The 16,265-nt window shown below is 40.7% G+C and overlaps 2 protein-coding genes across 3 annotated transcripts; one reads left to right on the top strand and one right to left on the bottom strand.

Annotated features, from left to right (window-relative positions):
* Positions 1-1,208: 1,208 nt before the first annotated feature.
* On the top strand, positions 1,209-5,100 carry prelid3a (PRELI domain containing 3A). 2 transcript variants are annotated; one of them, XM_038711975.1, is made up of 7 exons: positions 1,209-1,550; positions 1,951-2,119; positions 2,281-2,370; positions 2,688-2,758; positions 3,000-3,102; positions 3,375-3,443; positions 3,624-3,765. In XM_038711975.1, exons 1-6 carry the CDS (start codon positions 1,519-1,521, stop codon positions 3,426-3,428), a joined length of 519 nt encoding a protein of 172 aa, XP_038567903.1. In that variant the 5' UTR covers positions 1,209-1,518; the 3' UTR covers positions 3,429-3,443; positions 3,624-3,765. The 2 variants fall into 2 exon arrangements, with proteins under 2 accessions (XP_038567903.1, XP_038567902.1); XM_038711974.1 differs by lacking the exon at positions 3,375-3,443 and having other exon boundaries at positions 3,624-5,100.
* Positions 5,101-5,606: 506 nt separating this feature from the next.
* fbxo32 (F-box protein 32) lies at positions 5,607-12,729 on the bottom strand. Its single transcript, XM_038711973.1, has 9 exons — positions 12,483-12,729; positions 11,786-11,907; positions 11,356-11,405; positions 11,133-11,225; positions 8,585-8,678; positions 7,774-7,958; positions 7,483-7,665; positions 6,844-6,987; positions 5,607-6,703 (listed from the first exon to the last, which is right to left on the bottom strand). The coding sequence occupies exons 1-9, from the start codon at positions 12,593-12,595 to the stop codon at positions 6,614-6,616; spliced, it is 1,074 nt and encodes a 357-aa protein (XP_038567901.1). The 5' UTR covers positions 12,596-12,729; the 3' UTR covers positions 5,607-6,613.
* Between the last annotated feature and the right edge of the window lie 3,536 nt (positions 12,730-16,265).

Below are 16,265 nucleotides of genomic sequence, written 5' to 3'. Positions count from 1 at the left end.
TGAAAATGAGCATAATACCACCTCTTTAATAGTTACTTATTACTCCTTTAAAAAGTAATAATATTACTTTACCATTACTGGGTGGTAAAAGTAGGCTAACTATACGTTACTCCTTATGTTACTCAATTGCTTTCAAGCCAATCAAAAGCCTCAGAATAGCATCTATCTTTCCTAAACATCTGTGGCTGGAAATGGCAAAGGAATTAGCACAATGTGCACATGAAAAACATCCATAGCAACAAATTTAATCATTACGCAACATGCAGCCTAGCTTTTACAGAAAATATTCAGATGTAACCCCTAATGTAGCCTAATCAGCAACATTTTCAGAAAAACTTCAATTTAATTAGGCTAGGCTAAACATTTTCCCAGGTAACTGTTCCCGTTTGCAGTTACGTTTATTTGTAATTAAATCACGTAACTTAATTAAATAAGATCCTTAAAGTTGAAACTTAAATGACAGCGCGAGGGGTTTTGTCAATAATACGCTAATTGATGTGTTTTACTGCTGCAGTTGGAGCTGTGTTCAAGTTATTATTATTATTTTGAGTGCTCCAAATCCAATCTTTTCAAATGAAAGCCGTGTCACGGTGCTTCCTGCTTACTTCTTGTTGTTTGTGTCTGGCTTGACGCAGTTCTGCTCCTTTGGTGACACTTGACGGGGGATGATGGAAAGATGCTTTGCGCATGCGTACACACAGAGGCGGTGCGCCAGCATCGCTTCGCCAAGTCACCAGACACAACCAGAGGAAACCTTGTGATCTTGCCTTCAAAGTAAAACAGTAGACGTTTGTTGTCTCAAAAAACAACAGCTAGGCCTGTTGGGTATACAAAGGTTCTTAGTGTTGCATCATGGTGCATTTTTGCTATAGGCTACGTGGCTAATAGACATAATTAAGGAACATTAGCATATCAGTTGAGTTAACCAGAAAAAAAAAGTGAATTTTAGAGGCTGTTTATTGTGATTGTGAAGTTTTAAAGCGCTTTTGATCCCCAACTGTTCAAAAGTGCAGCCTTGCCTAACAGAGTGTCACAACTACGTAATTGCCTCAAACGGTATTTTTCTAAAACCGTAGGCTCTATATCTCCATCAGATGTCGGTTGAACAAAAATTGCAATCATAACGGGTCAATGAAAGGGTTTTATTTTGAAATTCATGATCAGGCTCCTGTAGGCCTATACCTCACTCTGTCTGACTTGACGTGGCTCCTCTGTCGCACCGGCTTCTCTCTTGTCCTTTATTGCACGAGCCATTTATTGTCTATAAATTACATGTTTTTCTAACTGTTGCTCCTGGGACACGGGGATCAGCAGATCGTTTTGTGCAGTCTTTCCTCAGGTCTTGCTTTGCTAAGAAGATGCGCTCTCTGGACTCACTTCACTGATGGTCGTGAGCGTCCATCATAGGCCCTACTCTCCGTCCGATTACTGGAGCTAGTTCCTTATATGAAAATGAAATTTAGTTGCGGTTCACGGAGGTGTTTTTAAGCGTTAAGGTCGAGACTGCCATTTGAAAAAATGAAGATTTGGAGCACGGAACATGTTTTCAGGTTGGTGACACTGGGGTTTAATGTTTAGAGAAGCAGAATGAACTGGTCTGGCATTGTTAGGCTAGGTTCATGGGACCCTCAACTTCATTACCTGAGTGCCATTTAATTAAAATCTGAAGCTCATCACAATGCCCCTTAGGAGGAAACAGCAAGCTCCCTGGAGCCATATGATTCTGGTTTGTAAATTCCACCTGCTCTATACTATAGCCAATAGAGTGATGATGAGTCATTATTATATGCCTCATTTGTACTGGATGATACATGATCATTTATCAGTAGAAGTCAGCAACAACCACAGCCTCCCCAGTCACAGGAGGAGGAGGAGATCATTAAACAAATTCATAACAAACAAAGATGTGTTTCTTCCCATTCATATTATTTTGCACTGTTTTGTGTGCAGTTACCCATGGGAGACTGTGATCAAGGCTGCCATGAGGAAGTACCCTAATCCCATGAACCCTAACGTGGTCGGGGTGGACGTGCTGGACCGCAGTCTGGATCAAGAGGGACGCCTGCACAGCCACAGACTCCTCAGCACAGAGTGGGGCCTCCCGGGCATTGTGCGAGCGGTCAGTCGTCAACACACACACACACACATATAGAAATGCATAGAACAAACAACAGCTTCTAGATTGTGTCGTAGAAGTGATACATGTTACATGCACATACACATGTCAAGTGCTATTTGGGCTCGTTTTACTGTACTTACTGTGTATTACTGTGTTTGTAGATACTGGGAACCAGCCATACACAGACGTATGTGAAGGAACATTCCATAGTAGACCCAGAGGAGAAAAAGATGGAGCTGTGCTCAACAAATGTAAGTTTTTACCGAGTCCATCTGCCTGCCAGGACTACAATCAGCATTAGTTACACAGTTAATTTAGCAATGGTGAGCCTCAACATATAAAATCTACAGCTGCTATTGGATCGAATACAATCATAATGCACTAAAAGGTGTTACTTTTTTTCCAAAATGGGAGTGTTCATAAACAATAAATAAAAAAAAGAATTTACAGGAAATACTATGGTACACTGTAATCCATTTCAAAATCAATAGTATTCACTGTGTTGGCATCATAATATTCCATGTAATATCCCATAAATAAGGAAATCCAAACATATTTTATCTTCCAGATCACTCTTACCAACCTGATTTCAGTGGATGAGAGACTCCTTTACACACCACACCCAGACAACCCTGACGTGTAAGTACATTTAACAATTTATTCAAATGTAAGTTATTATATTAACTTTGCATTTCATTTCATGAACACATTTCCTGGTACGGAGTGTGTGTAGCCTGTTTTCATAATGTAACAGTGCACAGAGATACGAGCCAGAGTGAGCTGAACACTCTAGTTCTTTCGGCTTTACTGTTATACTATTTGTTCATCTCTATCTCGCTCTCTCTCTTTCTCTCTCTCTCTGTCTCTCTCTCTCTCTTAGTACCGTCCTGACCCAGGAGGCCATCATTACAGTCAAGGGAGTGAGTCTAAGCAGTTACTTGGAGGGGATGATGGCTAGGAGAATGTCAGCTAATGCCAGAAAGGTAACACAAAATAAAAACTGTACGTTTAGATGTATGCACTTATTGCATCTTTTGCATGTAGTCTGATCGCCAATGCAAGTAATGAAGATATTTCTAATTATTTCTTTGCATGCCATCTAACTGGGACTGTAATGTCTCTGACTGTAATGTGTAATGTTAGGTGAGTTTACTGGACATTACAGTCTAATGTTTCCAGCGGCGCTCACCTGCCTATCTCTGTGTATGGCCTTTGTCTCTTCTTTAATCATCTGTTTCTCTGTGTGAATCTGTAGGGTTGGGATGCTATTGAGTGGATTATTCAGAACTCTGAACATACCTCTCTGTGATATTCACTAACTCTGGTAACTCTTCTCTTTGCTTTCCTTTGCAAATTTGTCTTTAAGTCTTACCAGATTATTACAAGCACACCACTGTTTTTGCTCTCTCAAAGCCACCAAAATCTCTTAGTTTCTCTTACATCTCTTACATTTGTGTATGCATGTGTCACATAATGCTCAGCGATCATTTGTTTGCATACACAGGAGTGCAGTTCTACAGTACAGTACCTTCCCTGGCTACACCTCATACACCACTGTGGATTCTCAGCATCTCGGGATCCTCTGCAGTTGGTACTTATATCGTCTGGGAGGTTTTGTGGATTTTCACCCCACACTGCCTCTCTCACCTCTGGAGCGCATGCACTGAGAGCTCAGACACTGAAATGCTGCCAAAGCTGAATGGTTATCAAAGCATGTTAGCATTGGATTTAAAGGTTGTTGGTTAAAGTCTGGTAGGGGTAGCTCAATGCTTACTAAAGTACTCAATAACCCATTAACAACTATTCTAATTAAAGCAGGTGAGGAGAAAACAACAGTTTCCTTCCATGTGTAAAACAACCTTTTCTGTTGAATAAAAAGAAGGTTTAAAATTAAAGGGTGCTGCTGTCAAGAGCTCAACATCATGAGCCCGCCAGACTTTACTGGTTCAAATATAGTATTACTACCCTACATTTCCTTTGCTCTCATTTTATATCTTAGCATACTGTGGAAGAGATGCTGAAAAGGGATGCAGGAGGAACACGCACACTATTTTTTTAGGAAACAATGTAATGACAATATGCAACAAACTTCATAACTTTGATTTGAACAGATGTAACTCTTCTGTAATGTCAAACACTGGTGACTCCTATAGCAGGAGTTCAAATCAGAACGTTGTTATTGGTGCTCATTATGTGTTTCAAGAGGCACAAACTGTAGATATGTTGCATGATTGTAGTAAAAACAAATGGAGGAGGGGGGGTTTATTGAAGAAAATGAGTAGCGTGGTAGCTAGCTAGCTAGCCATGTAGCTAGCTATAAAAGTAGTAATGCAGCTTTAGATAGATAGGAATTCAAAGAAATTCAAATGTTTTATCTCAGAAAAAAAAGATGGGAATGTACTGTTAACATTGCCTTCTTTTTCTGCAGTCAAGGCAACATTACACTTGCACGTTTTTGATGTAAAACTGACGGGCAATATTGCCTTAAACCAGCAGATTTGTATTTGGGTTAATGAGGAAGACGAGGATGACTTTTTTTTTTTTGCATTTGTGATCAGTATAGTACTCTCTTTGTGGGTAGCATTACCTGTTTGTATGGCCTTAAAATTATGTCTGTGTATTATTGCTTTGACAGCTGTATCATTCATGCCTTTGCCAGTCACACACGTCATGCTTTCAAATGTTGAACTACTCTGTAAAAGCTACCTATACAACCTGAGGAGCAGGTCAGTACTGTATGTGCAATGCTGCAGTGGGAGACGCACACACTTACAATGACTTATGTGCTAAATCATAAAGAAAATACATAATTTTGTATACATATTATTTATTTTAAAAACATTGTGTAAGCATCAGTGAATTACATTGTTTATACTGTCTGAGTATCATGCAAAAATGAGTTACATTTGCTTTTTTAAATTTTGTTTTAACTTCCGTCTTTGTCCTACTGCAATGATTAAAACAATTGTTTGAGAAAATGACATTTGGATTCCTGTGAACAGTGTTTGTTGTTGATCAAACAGAGCTCAACCCTGGTGTTAATATACAGCAGGCCAGTCTAATTAAGACTAATGCCCTGAAGTTCGTTTTGGTTTAATGACTCTGGAGAGGTCCACTTGCATTTTAATGTAGTCTGTTTCCTCTACCAGCGTAGTACGAGCAAGGTGAGGCATTTTTCCTTTTAAGAATGTCATTTATGTTTTTTCATTAGAGAGCCTTAGCTTTGTGTTTCATCATCTAATCCCCGTTTTCTAATTATCTGCCCTTGTATGAAGCGGTGAAAACTGTCTCAGTTAGTTTGTTGTTGTACCCATACCAAGATTCTTTTTGTTTTAACTACTACTGTGCAATTCATAATTTGTCCAATAGAGAGCAGGCAAACTTCTAGCAAGAAGCCAGTGTGCATTATAACTGAAGAAAATTGTCATACTTCAGTGTGTGCTGAGTCACATTAAGGTGTGATGACTACATCGAATGGATGGCAGAATAAAGATAACTTTTCTTTTATTTATTCAACAGAACATAAACAGAATGCATTGCATAGCATGTACATCATTCCTCACCGTCTGAGCAGTGATGGAGTCTGGGTCAGATTGCACCTTAATACCAATATATCCATCCCTTCAAACCCAATAGTGCAAGTTGAGCCACTTGCCAGAATCACAATAAATAAATAACACATTCAGCTGGGTGTCTAAATAAAAACCATGCAGGAGGCTTCAGAAAAATAAGATGTTTCAGACAGTCAACTTTGGTATCAGAGTCTCAGATCTAAAACAGCACACTTCTGTAAATGAGATATTTGTTGAAAAAAATAAAACACAAAACAGCATTGGGATATGAAAACATTGCTAACAAGGATTAAGCCGTACCGATTTCAAGTTTCATAATAAAAAAGGCACACACACCATTGTTATACTGACTTTGATATCTTTGGTAATACTGCACTCAGTGCTGGTGCTATATCAGCCACAGCAGACAATGAACACACAAATAATAAAAAAAAGTCATATCAAATCTTTATAAAAGTGGAAAAACAACATGGAAAAATAGAAAACATTGTGGTGTGTCAACACATCAGACAGTCTAATGATCAATTACAAATTCCACTTGCATTATCTCTTCTTTGGTACTCTAAGATTTAGGCTCCGTCCCAGTGCCAAACTTCATGTGTACTTTGGTGGTGTAAATTTCATAAAACATTAAACTAAGACTAAACAGCTCTTCACTTCTCCACCCACAGGCTGAGTGCCCCCACATCTCTTTTCCACTCGGTCACGTTCACTAACTTTCAACACTGAACTCTCCAAGAAGCCTCTGCACTCTTTCTAAAGATACTCAATTGCATATTTGTCCCTGCCTGAGCCTCCTCCAGTACACCTCAACAACAAAATACACATCCAGGAATTAATTGTGCTATTAAACATAAACAATATTGTACATTTCTATGTACAGTATGTACAGTCAGTTCATCTGGATTTTGAGGCGGGGGTGTCAAAAGTTGAAAAGGTTGATAAAGTCTTGGGGGGAGAGGGATGTGGTGCAACTTTCCGGGTTGTTGGCTGTGCAAGGATGGTTTGTGTCCTGTGAAAAGAAACATCAATCAATATTAAATAGGGGGGTTTCTGTTTTAAGCACAGCTTTACTGACACGTTAGTTTCATATCCATTTTGCTCAAGTGCAAGGTGAACGAGAGAAAAAAATAAAAAATACAAATACACTACCTTCCAGAAAAGGATGTGGCAGTGTGTGCAGAAGTGCAAAGTGTCACTGTACTGTTCTCTGCGAGGATAGCAGCGGCTCAGCTTAAAGTACATCTTCTTCCACTCCAGCTGACCTTTATCTGACACCATCAGGCGCCTTCGGATCTAAAGAAGAGAAAACAAACTTCAAGGCATGACCCAAGGAAAAAAAGATACTTACTACTTATATCTACTTTAAAGTTAGCTTTCTTGATACTTTTTCTTTTGTACTCCATTTCCCTACTACACACAAAGTTACTAGTCAAAAGATGAGTAGTATTAATGGATAGAGTTTCCCCCACCCCCAGCTCAAACTAAATCATAACTCTAACCTGTAGGAAAGCTTCACTGTAACCTACTTTAGTTTAAAGCCTGAGACTGCTTATCAAGTGCATGCTTTGAGCATGGTGCTAGGTTACTGTAGTGTCAGTCTACACACAAGGCAGCCTTCTATTTTTCAGTAGCGAGTCTTGTTTATCAGAGATGCTTGACCTCCTTGAGTGATTTTAGGCCATCTGAAACAGTGTCACAGTGTAAGAACAATGAGGAACTAACCTACCATGTGTGCAAATGAGTAATACACAATACACAATTAACGATCATCCATTCAGTTCTACATGCCTGTCTGTCTGTGAAGTGGTACTGGCAGAGTCTCTTCCACAGCAGCCGGTCCTCAGCGAGGGCCCCCAGCTCGGGACACACTTGGCCCAGGCTCACCAGGTCCCTGCCATCCGACAGACGCTGCATGATGTTCAACTGCAGACTGGCAGGCAGGTCAGTCAGAGTCATGCCTATAGATGTGGGCTGAAGGAAACAGGAGGCACAAAAAGTCGTGAATGTGCATAGAAGTCCCTACATTTTCGTAGTTTTGTGAATCCAGCTCCTCGTCCCGTATTTTGGGCAGACACTTACCCTGTTGATTTGGATGTTGTCCAGCTGCTGCTGCCACTGCATGATGTTCTCCATACGGCGCACCCAGGTGTTTATGTTCCCCACCAGGACAGACTTGCCCATGTCTTGAACAAGACCGCACAGCGAGATGTAGAGCGTCTGCAGCAGCTCCTTGATGGTACGAACGTTCTGCTGGTCATCAAGAACTGAGGAGAAAATTAGAAGACGTTCATTGAACTCAATTTATTACTCCAATCATGACCTAAAGATGAGATTTTAAAGCGAGGGTGTTAGAGAGATTAGTCGCTACCAGGCAAACAGCCAAACAGTGAAATATTTATTGTGAATAATCAAAAAGCACATTACTAAAGCAAATGTTTTGGAGTAGCTATACTCCCCTCCTGTGACACTCATAATATTTGTCCAACAGGTTTCATAATGCAACCTAAACAACCTGAATCTCTGTTTAGCAGTGGGAACATTTAGTTTACACTGTGGCTTGCAGAGGGGTCTGGTGACTGTCAGTGTTTTTCACTGTGCTATTAAAACACCAAATTCACTCCCTGGCCTTCTTTAGACGTGGTCAGGGCTCATTTCCTCACCTATCGGTGCAAACAACAGAGCAGGAAGGCTTCATCTTTGCTCTATTAATATTGTGTGTTAGTGTCTGTAAGATAGATAAGGATTCTACCTCTCTATATATTTAATCCAACAATAAAAAAAATGAGGGCACAGCAGATAGACAAAACCCTTGGATAAAGAAGGAGAGAAATTGAGAGGCACACTAGTTGAGTGACTTTAAAAAGCGCAATAGAAGAGCGACGGGCCTCACCTTTCTGTACCACTCTCTCCAGAATATTCATGTAGTTTTTCTGCGCCACTCCGCTGAGCGAGGGGAGCTGGGATTTGGCAATAAGCTCAAGGAGCTAGAGCAGAGAAAGAAAGAAACAAAAACAACATAAAATTCACCCTGTCAACTGCTGAGACTCTCTGTTCGGTTGCCTTATTACTTAATGTTTGTTATGCTGCATTCTTACAAAGGCAGTTGCGCCCCGAACAATCTAAATGCTGTCTTGAACAAGCTTGGAGCTGTTCCACCTGGTCATTACTCTCAATCGAAGCTGGATCCAACAACTATAAAACAGCATTCTTGGCCCTGATTATTCTAGATCAGTCTCTTCAGGGGAAGAAGCTACTGGAAAGGTGTTGGACGACAGCCCAGTCTGTCACCAGCATCAGCCTCCACAAACAAGCTTTTAATCATTTGACTCCTGCTCCTCCTGTCAGGTGAATTAGCTGAATCATTTGACAGAGTGCATGTCCACTTGTGTGCTCACGCCTGCTTGTGTGTGCTTGTATGTCTACGAGAGTGTTGAAGTTGGCTGGCAGGCAAACAGCGGGTTCCAGGGTGGCACGCCTGGCATGCAACAGATGCTGTGACATCATGGAGAAACTCAAGATCCCCCTTGCTCAATTCTGACCGGAGCATGTGACCTTTGTGTGCACATCAACATATTATCGCGCTGTACTTTCCGGTAAACTAGAGGGGATACTAAGCAGTGCTAGTAGGTAAGTTATGAGAGACGTCCAAATGTAGACAGCACAAACTTTCCTCATTGCATTATTTCTAATCTCATACAACTGGTTAAGGAAAAATGCAAGTTCATTCCTACAATTGGCACCTACAGCAAGTAAGCATTCAGCCAAATCCTGAATGAAAAGTTGATGAGTTTGGGGGTCTTAATAATACCCAACTTTGAACCAAATTACTTCTCTTCTACATCCTACAATCCCCTCCCTGTACGTTTTTACCAATTATAAGCTTATTCGCTCACTCCTGGCTCCTTTTTTTTTTTTTTTGTTATTGTTTTCCAGCTCCATTCCTAAAACCTAATCCCATGCCTTTCTTCTTTTAGCAGCTCATCAAGTGTTCCTCCCTTTGTAGAGCAGCCGGGCAGAACAATGTGCGTTTTCCGTATCTACTTTTAGCCCCCGCTGTTCGCTAAACTGCACTTAATAAGTTGGCGTGCAGCTCACACTTTTCCACAAACATACCCAACAGTATTAGAGGCACTGCACTTTCTTGTTACTATCTCATGGCACCGCTAAAGAAGTGGAAGAAACAAGTTCATTTAAAAAAAAAATGGTTTCTGTCTCCTTGAAATAACCTCCATTTGTCTGCTCTTAGACTAGAGGGGAGACCACTTGTTGTCTTGTTGTGGAAGAACCTGATCTGTGTAACTGAGACGGAGTTAAATGAACCTGCAAATGCCATCAGACAACCAATGACGAGCAGTGTCCTAGAACAGCGTGTCCAGACTAGATGCTAGTGTTACACAGCCATATTGTTCTTTGGGCTTACCATGCTACACTGCACTTGTTAGCTGGAACTTGCGCTAAAAGGTCAATCCAAAAATTCAACAGAGGCAGAAACACATGGCCAACTATCTGTGGAAAGTTATGTGGAAAGACATTAAAAACCTAAGTCACTTGTGGAATGCCAGACTATTTTGTATTCTGATATCTCAGGAATATTATAACGCTGATACCCTACACTTGTTTTACTTGAGACTGTTTATGATCATAGATTTTTTTTAAACCAAAAGATTAAAAAAAATAAAAAATCCCCTGCAAACTCCTTGTCCTGCCAGAATAGGAAATTGGTATGGCTCCACCTGACCAAGCTTGAATTGGTACATCTGACACAGAAGCTTTGGCATAGGATGAATGAAAAGAGACAGAAAAGAGAGCAGGAGACAACGCAAAAGGAGGCGATCTGAGTCTGGCCAAGTGTGTGTGTGTGGGGGGGGGGGTCCTGAATCAACTGACAACCACCGGATCTGGTTTCTTAAACCGGTCAGGTGGTCGCACCTCAACGCACAGCTGTCACCCACTCCCCTCCCTACCCCCAAGCAAAGGAGAACACGGCCACATGCAGCCCTCATCTCACATGGGAGCACATGTGGGAGAGCCGGTGTTTGGTTCAGTGTGGGGACACTTGTGATGTGTGTGTGGGGAGGAGGGCATTTGGCATCCCTGGTGTATATACACTATGCACATTGTGCATCAGTGAATGATCTGTACACTAGGTAGCAAATTGGAATTGCTTTTTAATACAGCTTTTCTTTAATTCAATTTAGGGATGCCAAATGGCTTTAGCCAGCAAAATGCCACACTCTTGGCCTACCACAAACACACTCCCTGAGTCGGTATCATCACCACTGAGATACCCTTGTCTGCAGAGTATTGATAAAAGCCTGGCAGAAGACTACACACCCTCTTAACCTTAACCCCTTCTCTGCCTCTAACAAAAGAACCAGAGGAAGAAAAATAAAAAGGTACAGAAGCAACTGGAAGAAAAGAAAGAGATGAGGACTCACTCTGACGACGTAATTAAACCTCCTCGTGTCCTTGATGGCACTGCAGAAATCTAAGCGGTTGAAGGCCTCTCCCAGTGTACAATATCCGTGGCGCTGGGAGAATTTAATTATCAGGGTATTAGATTGCAATCCTCAGCAGGAGTATAGAGTTTTCTCAGCATGTTTACATTAGCAATGATGATATGAAAAGTTGATGTGAAACTGAATAAGTTGGGTTTGTTACCTCCTTGGTGCTTCCTTTATGAACATAAATCCACTTTTCCCTGTGGAAATCTGTGAGAAAGCAGAATGTTTATATTAGTAGCCTGTCCTCATTAAGCAGCTTATAAGCATTGTGACAAATGCACACGCACGCATCACAAATAAGATACAATGTCAGAGTTGGTATAGTTATTGAAATAGAGTTTAATGAAAAACTTGAGCATGTAAAAATTTAAGTGATGGAAGATTAATCATGAACATTATTGTTATTATTATTATTATGTAGTAAGTGTTCTCCTCATAAATGTTACATAACATCCTCATGAGCTGTGTTTGGTCCGGAACTTAACTTTGGTATATTATTATGTGATTTATAACCCCACGCATAACATGTTATCCTTTGTATATTTATACAATAAATCACACTGTGTTGCTCTTTCATTGTGACTCACAGGGGACTTTGGTGTTGTTGTTCATTAGGTCTTTTTTCCTCTTCTTGGCAGCCATGTCATAGCCAAGAGAGAGCAGCAGGTTCTCCTTGTTGAAACACTCCTCTTCCTCTGCTTTGCAGAAGCTGGAAAAACACAAGGAGCCATATTTCACTGAAGGCATCATTTCACCACTTTATCTTTATATGCAGCTCGTTTGATGCTTTTTCAGTAACATGACCTGTTTTCTTCTGCACAGAGAACACTCTACCATCAAAACAAAAAACATTTCTAACTTAATACATGTGCTTTAAATGTTACCTTAGGCCATGTTAAAGGCAGGCTTTTTGTGTTAGAAGTCAGTAAGTCAATTTGGAAAGTGGACAGACTCAACAAACGTGTCTTAATCCACTCACTTGTTGTGAGGTTATTAATAGCTTAGTGATTAGCCTGGGAAAGAAACAGGGACCCAGAAAAACAAAAGGCACTGAGGTTACTGAGAGGAAGCATCATTAATGTGTAAGCCTGCAAGTCTGTCCGTCACGCTGACTTTAATCATAAAGCTTTTTTTGGACTTCCTTCAAAATATCGACATCTCTTTCCTCCCTCCCTCCATCTTTATTATCTAAAAAAAAGTGATGGCGCATTTATGAGTTGCGCAATTTCAAAAACTGACGCGATGGAGACAGCGTCATTTCGCAGGATTTGTTTAATGACCCACCTCTCCACGGAGACATTGTTGTTTTTGTCGTCTGCTGTTGTCTTTTTCCATCCCTCCTCGGTTTTAACCCAACTCTGACCCGGTGACCTCCAGTCCTGTCCGAGAAAAGGCATCCTGGTTCGACGACGTTGAGTTAAATAACTCTAAAAATATATATCAATGAATAGTCCCTGTTTGACTTAAGATGTACCCCTTCTTGAAAGCGATTTGTCCTGGACGTATTTCTGGTCTACTGTTGATTATGCGCAGCTTATATCCTCAACTCAGAACCCGGAAATACATGAGATCCGCCCACTTTGGAAACTTCCCTGCAACACGTGGCTTTGTTTATCAACTTGAGCGTTGCAACACCGCTTAGAGAGAAGAGCAGAGGATACAAAACCTTTAATGTCATGGAAAGGTAGAGACAGGGGACACCAAGGATTTTCATTTAGAAGGATCTTAATGATCCCTTAGGAAAGTTTTTCTTAATGTTAAACAGCTTGGGAGATGAGCTGCTTTGCCCTGTGGATCTTTGACCTACATTTACTCACTTAATTTTTACATGCTTGGACGTTTACTTGAGTATTTAAAGTTGATACTAGTTTGTGCAACATTTCAGAGGGAAATGTTACTTTTAACAGCTAGTCATTGACAGGTTATCAGGCAATGGCCCCTGGGCACAGACACGCAAACCCCCCTCCTCCTCTTAAAGGTAGGGTAGGCAAGGTTGTAGAACTAGCAAAGAGAGAACTAGATTTTTAAGGTATCCAACCGAAAAAAAAATCCCACCCCCTCCCTGCAGGCCTCCCTCCATGACACTCCCCAAAACACATGTTCATTTACAGTGAGTGCAAGGGCAGGGTGCAGGCAGGTAGGCAGACAGACAGGTAGGCCAGCTAATACAGCCCTGCAACAGCAACAGTCTCTTTTTGTGTCACAGGCTTTGTGTAATTGATTTCTGTCAGGATATAAAGAGAATTTTAACATATAAAACAAACAAACAAAAAAATGCTTCTGAAATAAATTGCCTACCCTAACTTTAAGTAAAGGATCTGAATACAATTGTTTCATACCTTACTGTTCAGGAAGTGCTTGGCTCAAGCTTTTCAGTACTGTCTGTATATCACAGGAAATATATAGGAAAAGAAAACAATTTCAGCCTCACAGTGCCGTGGCTGTAAAGTTCCCTGATTCTTAGTCACCCCAGTATTATAAATAGATAAAGCTGTCCTTTGGATTTCTCCACAGATTGGGTTGCAATGTGGATTGCGTGTGTCTGCATAGGGGGTTACCATTGTATTTTTGTATTACCATTTGTTACTATGTATTTTTCCAGAACAGCACCAACTGATCTGTGAAGACTGGATATGGGTATTTTGTTTATTTTGGACTGTGCTATTAATGTTTAAATAAGTCTGTCCCGGCCACTGGGTCAGCTCCTATCAACTCAATTAAACACATGATATATTTACACACTCATCTGTGATGCTTTTGGGTATCAAATGCAAAGTTTCTATGTTTGTTTATGGCTATAATAGCCTTTATCTTGTGCTTCCACATCCAATCACCTGTTTTCATGTCCATTATTGTAGTGAAAGATCAGGAAGTGTTTTCTTAATGGATTTTATATTTGTTTATATACAGTAAGAATGATAACAAAGGCATCAATGAGGAAGTGAAGTGATGTCTCACCTAAAACAAACTCTGGTCTGGTCACTAATGCATGTGACTGCAGATGTAAAGATGTAAAGTTCACTTCCTCAAAATTCTGAAAAACATTGTGTATTCATTGTCTGTGTGTGTGTGTGTGTGTGTGTGTGTGTGTGTGTGTGTGTGTGTGTGTATCCATGTGAGTGAATGAATGTATGCTCACATGTCTGCAGTGAGAGGAGGGAGAGAGGGCACTGAGGGGGTTCTGGGTGTCCATAATTCATGATACACTATACAGTCTGCAAAACAGCAGCAGCACATGGTGCACAGTGTCTTCCAAGAACCAGCAGGCCAGCAGTGTTTCAGCACATCTAGTGCTTGTGTTGGGACACATCCTGTGTGTGTAGCATGACCAGGCTTGATGATGTGGCCAATGTGGTTTTTGGACTGCAGATGGCCAAACAGTGGAACACTTAACATATCTGAGGTAGAACATTCAAAACAGTTAAATCTTTTTCCAACAAATATGCATGAGTAAATTAAATAAAATCTTTTTTCAGTCTCTTTTCCTCAACAAAATAAATATCTTAATAGAAAAATGAAGTGCTAATTCCTTTGTGATTCAAATGAATTAAATCAAAAATTTATTGAACACTTATTGAACATTTGTTATATTTTTAGTGAGGAAAGTTGTATCACAATAATTATCATTATTGTTTTATTGCCCTACATGCAAATGTCTCAAAACATGTGTATCTGATCATCACTTACAGTTGCAGCCGTTGCAGAAGTGATCCACTCTGAAATAGTTGAACAGTGCAGAGCCACTGTGGGTGTGTGTGAAAAGTGGAACTTCAAGGCTAAAAAAGTATTGTGTGAACTACAGTGGGCATACAGGATGTGCACGGTGTTGTGAGTCCCTGAACTCTGATCAAGTTTATTTTCAGAGTAGGCCAAACTACAGGGTGACATGGAAAGTCCCAGCAAGTGCTCAGCCAGTGGGTGAATGACTGACTGGCTCTATCAGTTTGGTTTAATCAGTGAATCACAAACAATAACGAATCACAGATGGGCTCTGTTTAGGGTTAATCCGGCTAGCAGGAAGGGAAAGTGGTTTACGCGGCTCCTACGCACAAGACAACGTAAAAAGTCATAATTTTCAGCCATGCTACCCGCGTGGCTCTAGCGATCGCTATGCTGGTTAGTAAGAACTGCACTTTGACCCCACTTTGTACAGATGTCCATGGTCCCACGAGGATGAATCCTACTGACTGAGGTGATCCCCTGCCTTTATAACCAGCACTACCAGCAAGTTATTGTTTATATGAAATATCTCAACGTCTACATAATGGATTTCCACAAACGTTTGTATAGATATTCATGCTCTCAAGAGTATGTATCTTAATGAGTTTGGTGATCCCCTGACTTCCCATCAGCCTCAGCTGTACTTTGTGTTTAGTTCCAAGTAGCAAATGTTAGCATGTTAGACACAGAGACACACGAGGCATAAAATTAGAACAATTTTAAAGGTTATTAGTGAATCATCGCTCTCCCTCTCTCTCCGTTGTCCATCATCCCTGTTTTTGTTGATGTTGTGACCAGACGGGACAGCTGGTCAGTCCTGCTCGACCCTAAAAAAAAACCTTAATCACAAACACACACACACACAGCCACTCACATATACACCTGTTGCTGCTCCTCCCGTTTGAGTTTCATCATTCACTCAGATTCTCTGTTGTGAAACCCTGCTCGTTGGTTTCTCACTCTCTCTAGTCGTCTCTCACATCTATCAGCTTGCATGGCAACTGACAGAACCACATGCCTCACGTGGTGTAACATTTGCCCTCTTTGTTTGTTTCTCAAAATAGCATCAGATCACCTAAAGTTTTTCCAGTCCCCAACCCTTTCTCACCCACTCCACCCACTGTCCCCTGGACTCTATTCGCTGGCAGTGAGCGACTGAAACATTTGACCCAGTGACTTCTGGTTTCACATAAGACTCCTGTGTAATACCTCCTGGTCACATTATGTTTACTCCACATGAAATGGCTGACATTCATGTCTGAAAGTCATTGATGAATGAAATTGTGTAATCACTTTAGCTGTTTTCAAATTCAAATTAGCTTTATTGGCATGGATGTATAGCAAAAA

This window comes from Micropterus salmoides, unplaced genomic scaffold (genome assembly GCF_014851395.1).
Source record: "Micropterus salmoides isolate LMB-PRFRI ecotype aquatic unplaced genomic scaffold, ASM1485139v1 Ms_hic_scaffold_11, whole genome shotgun sequence".
Taxonomy (NCBI): domain Eukaryota; kingdom Metazoa; phylum Chordata; class Actinopteri; order Centrarchiformes; family Centrarchidae; genus Micropterus; species Micropterus salmoides.
The sequence above is the reverse complement of the archived record's forward strand: the minus strand, read 5'-3'. Positions and strand labels throughout refer to the sequence as shown.

Coding starts and splice junctions, on each gene's coding strand:
- prelid3a (XM_038711974.1), top strand. CDS start 1,519: ATGAAGATTTGGAGCACGGAACATGTTTTCAG. Junction 2,371..2,687: donor TGGAGCTGTGCTCAACAAAT/GTAAGTTTTTAC, acceptor TTTATCTTCCAG/ATCACTCTTACCAACCTGAT. Junction 2,759..2,999: donor CACCCAGACAACCCTGACGT/GTAAGTACATTT, acceptor TCTCTCTCTTAG/TACCGTCCTGACCCAGGAGG.
- fbxo32 (XM_038711973.1), bottom strand. CDS start 12,595: ATGCCTTTTCTCGGACAGGACTGGAGGTCACCGGGTCAGAGTTGGGTT. Junction 11,908..12,482: donor AACAATGTCTCCGTGGAGAG/GTGGGTCATTAA, acceptor GTGTTTTTCCAG/CTTCTGCAAAGCAGAGGAAG. Junction 11,226..11,355: donor ATAAAGGAAGCACCAAGGAG/GTAACAAACCCA, acceptor AAATTCTCCCAG/CGCCACGGATATTGTACACT.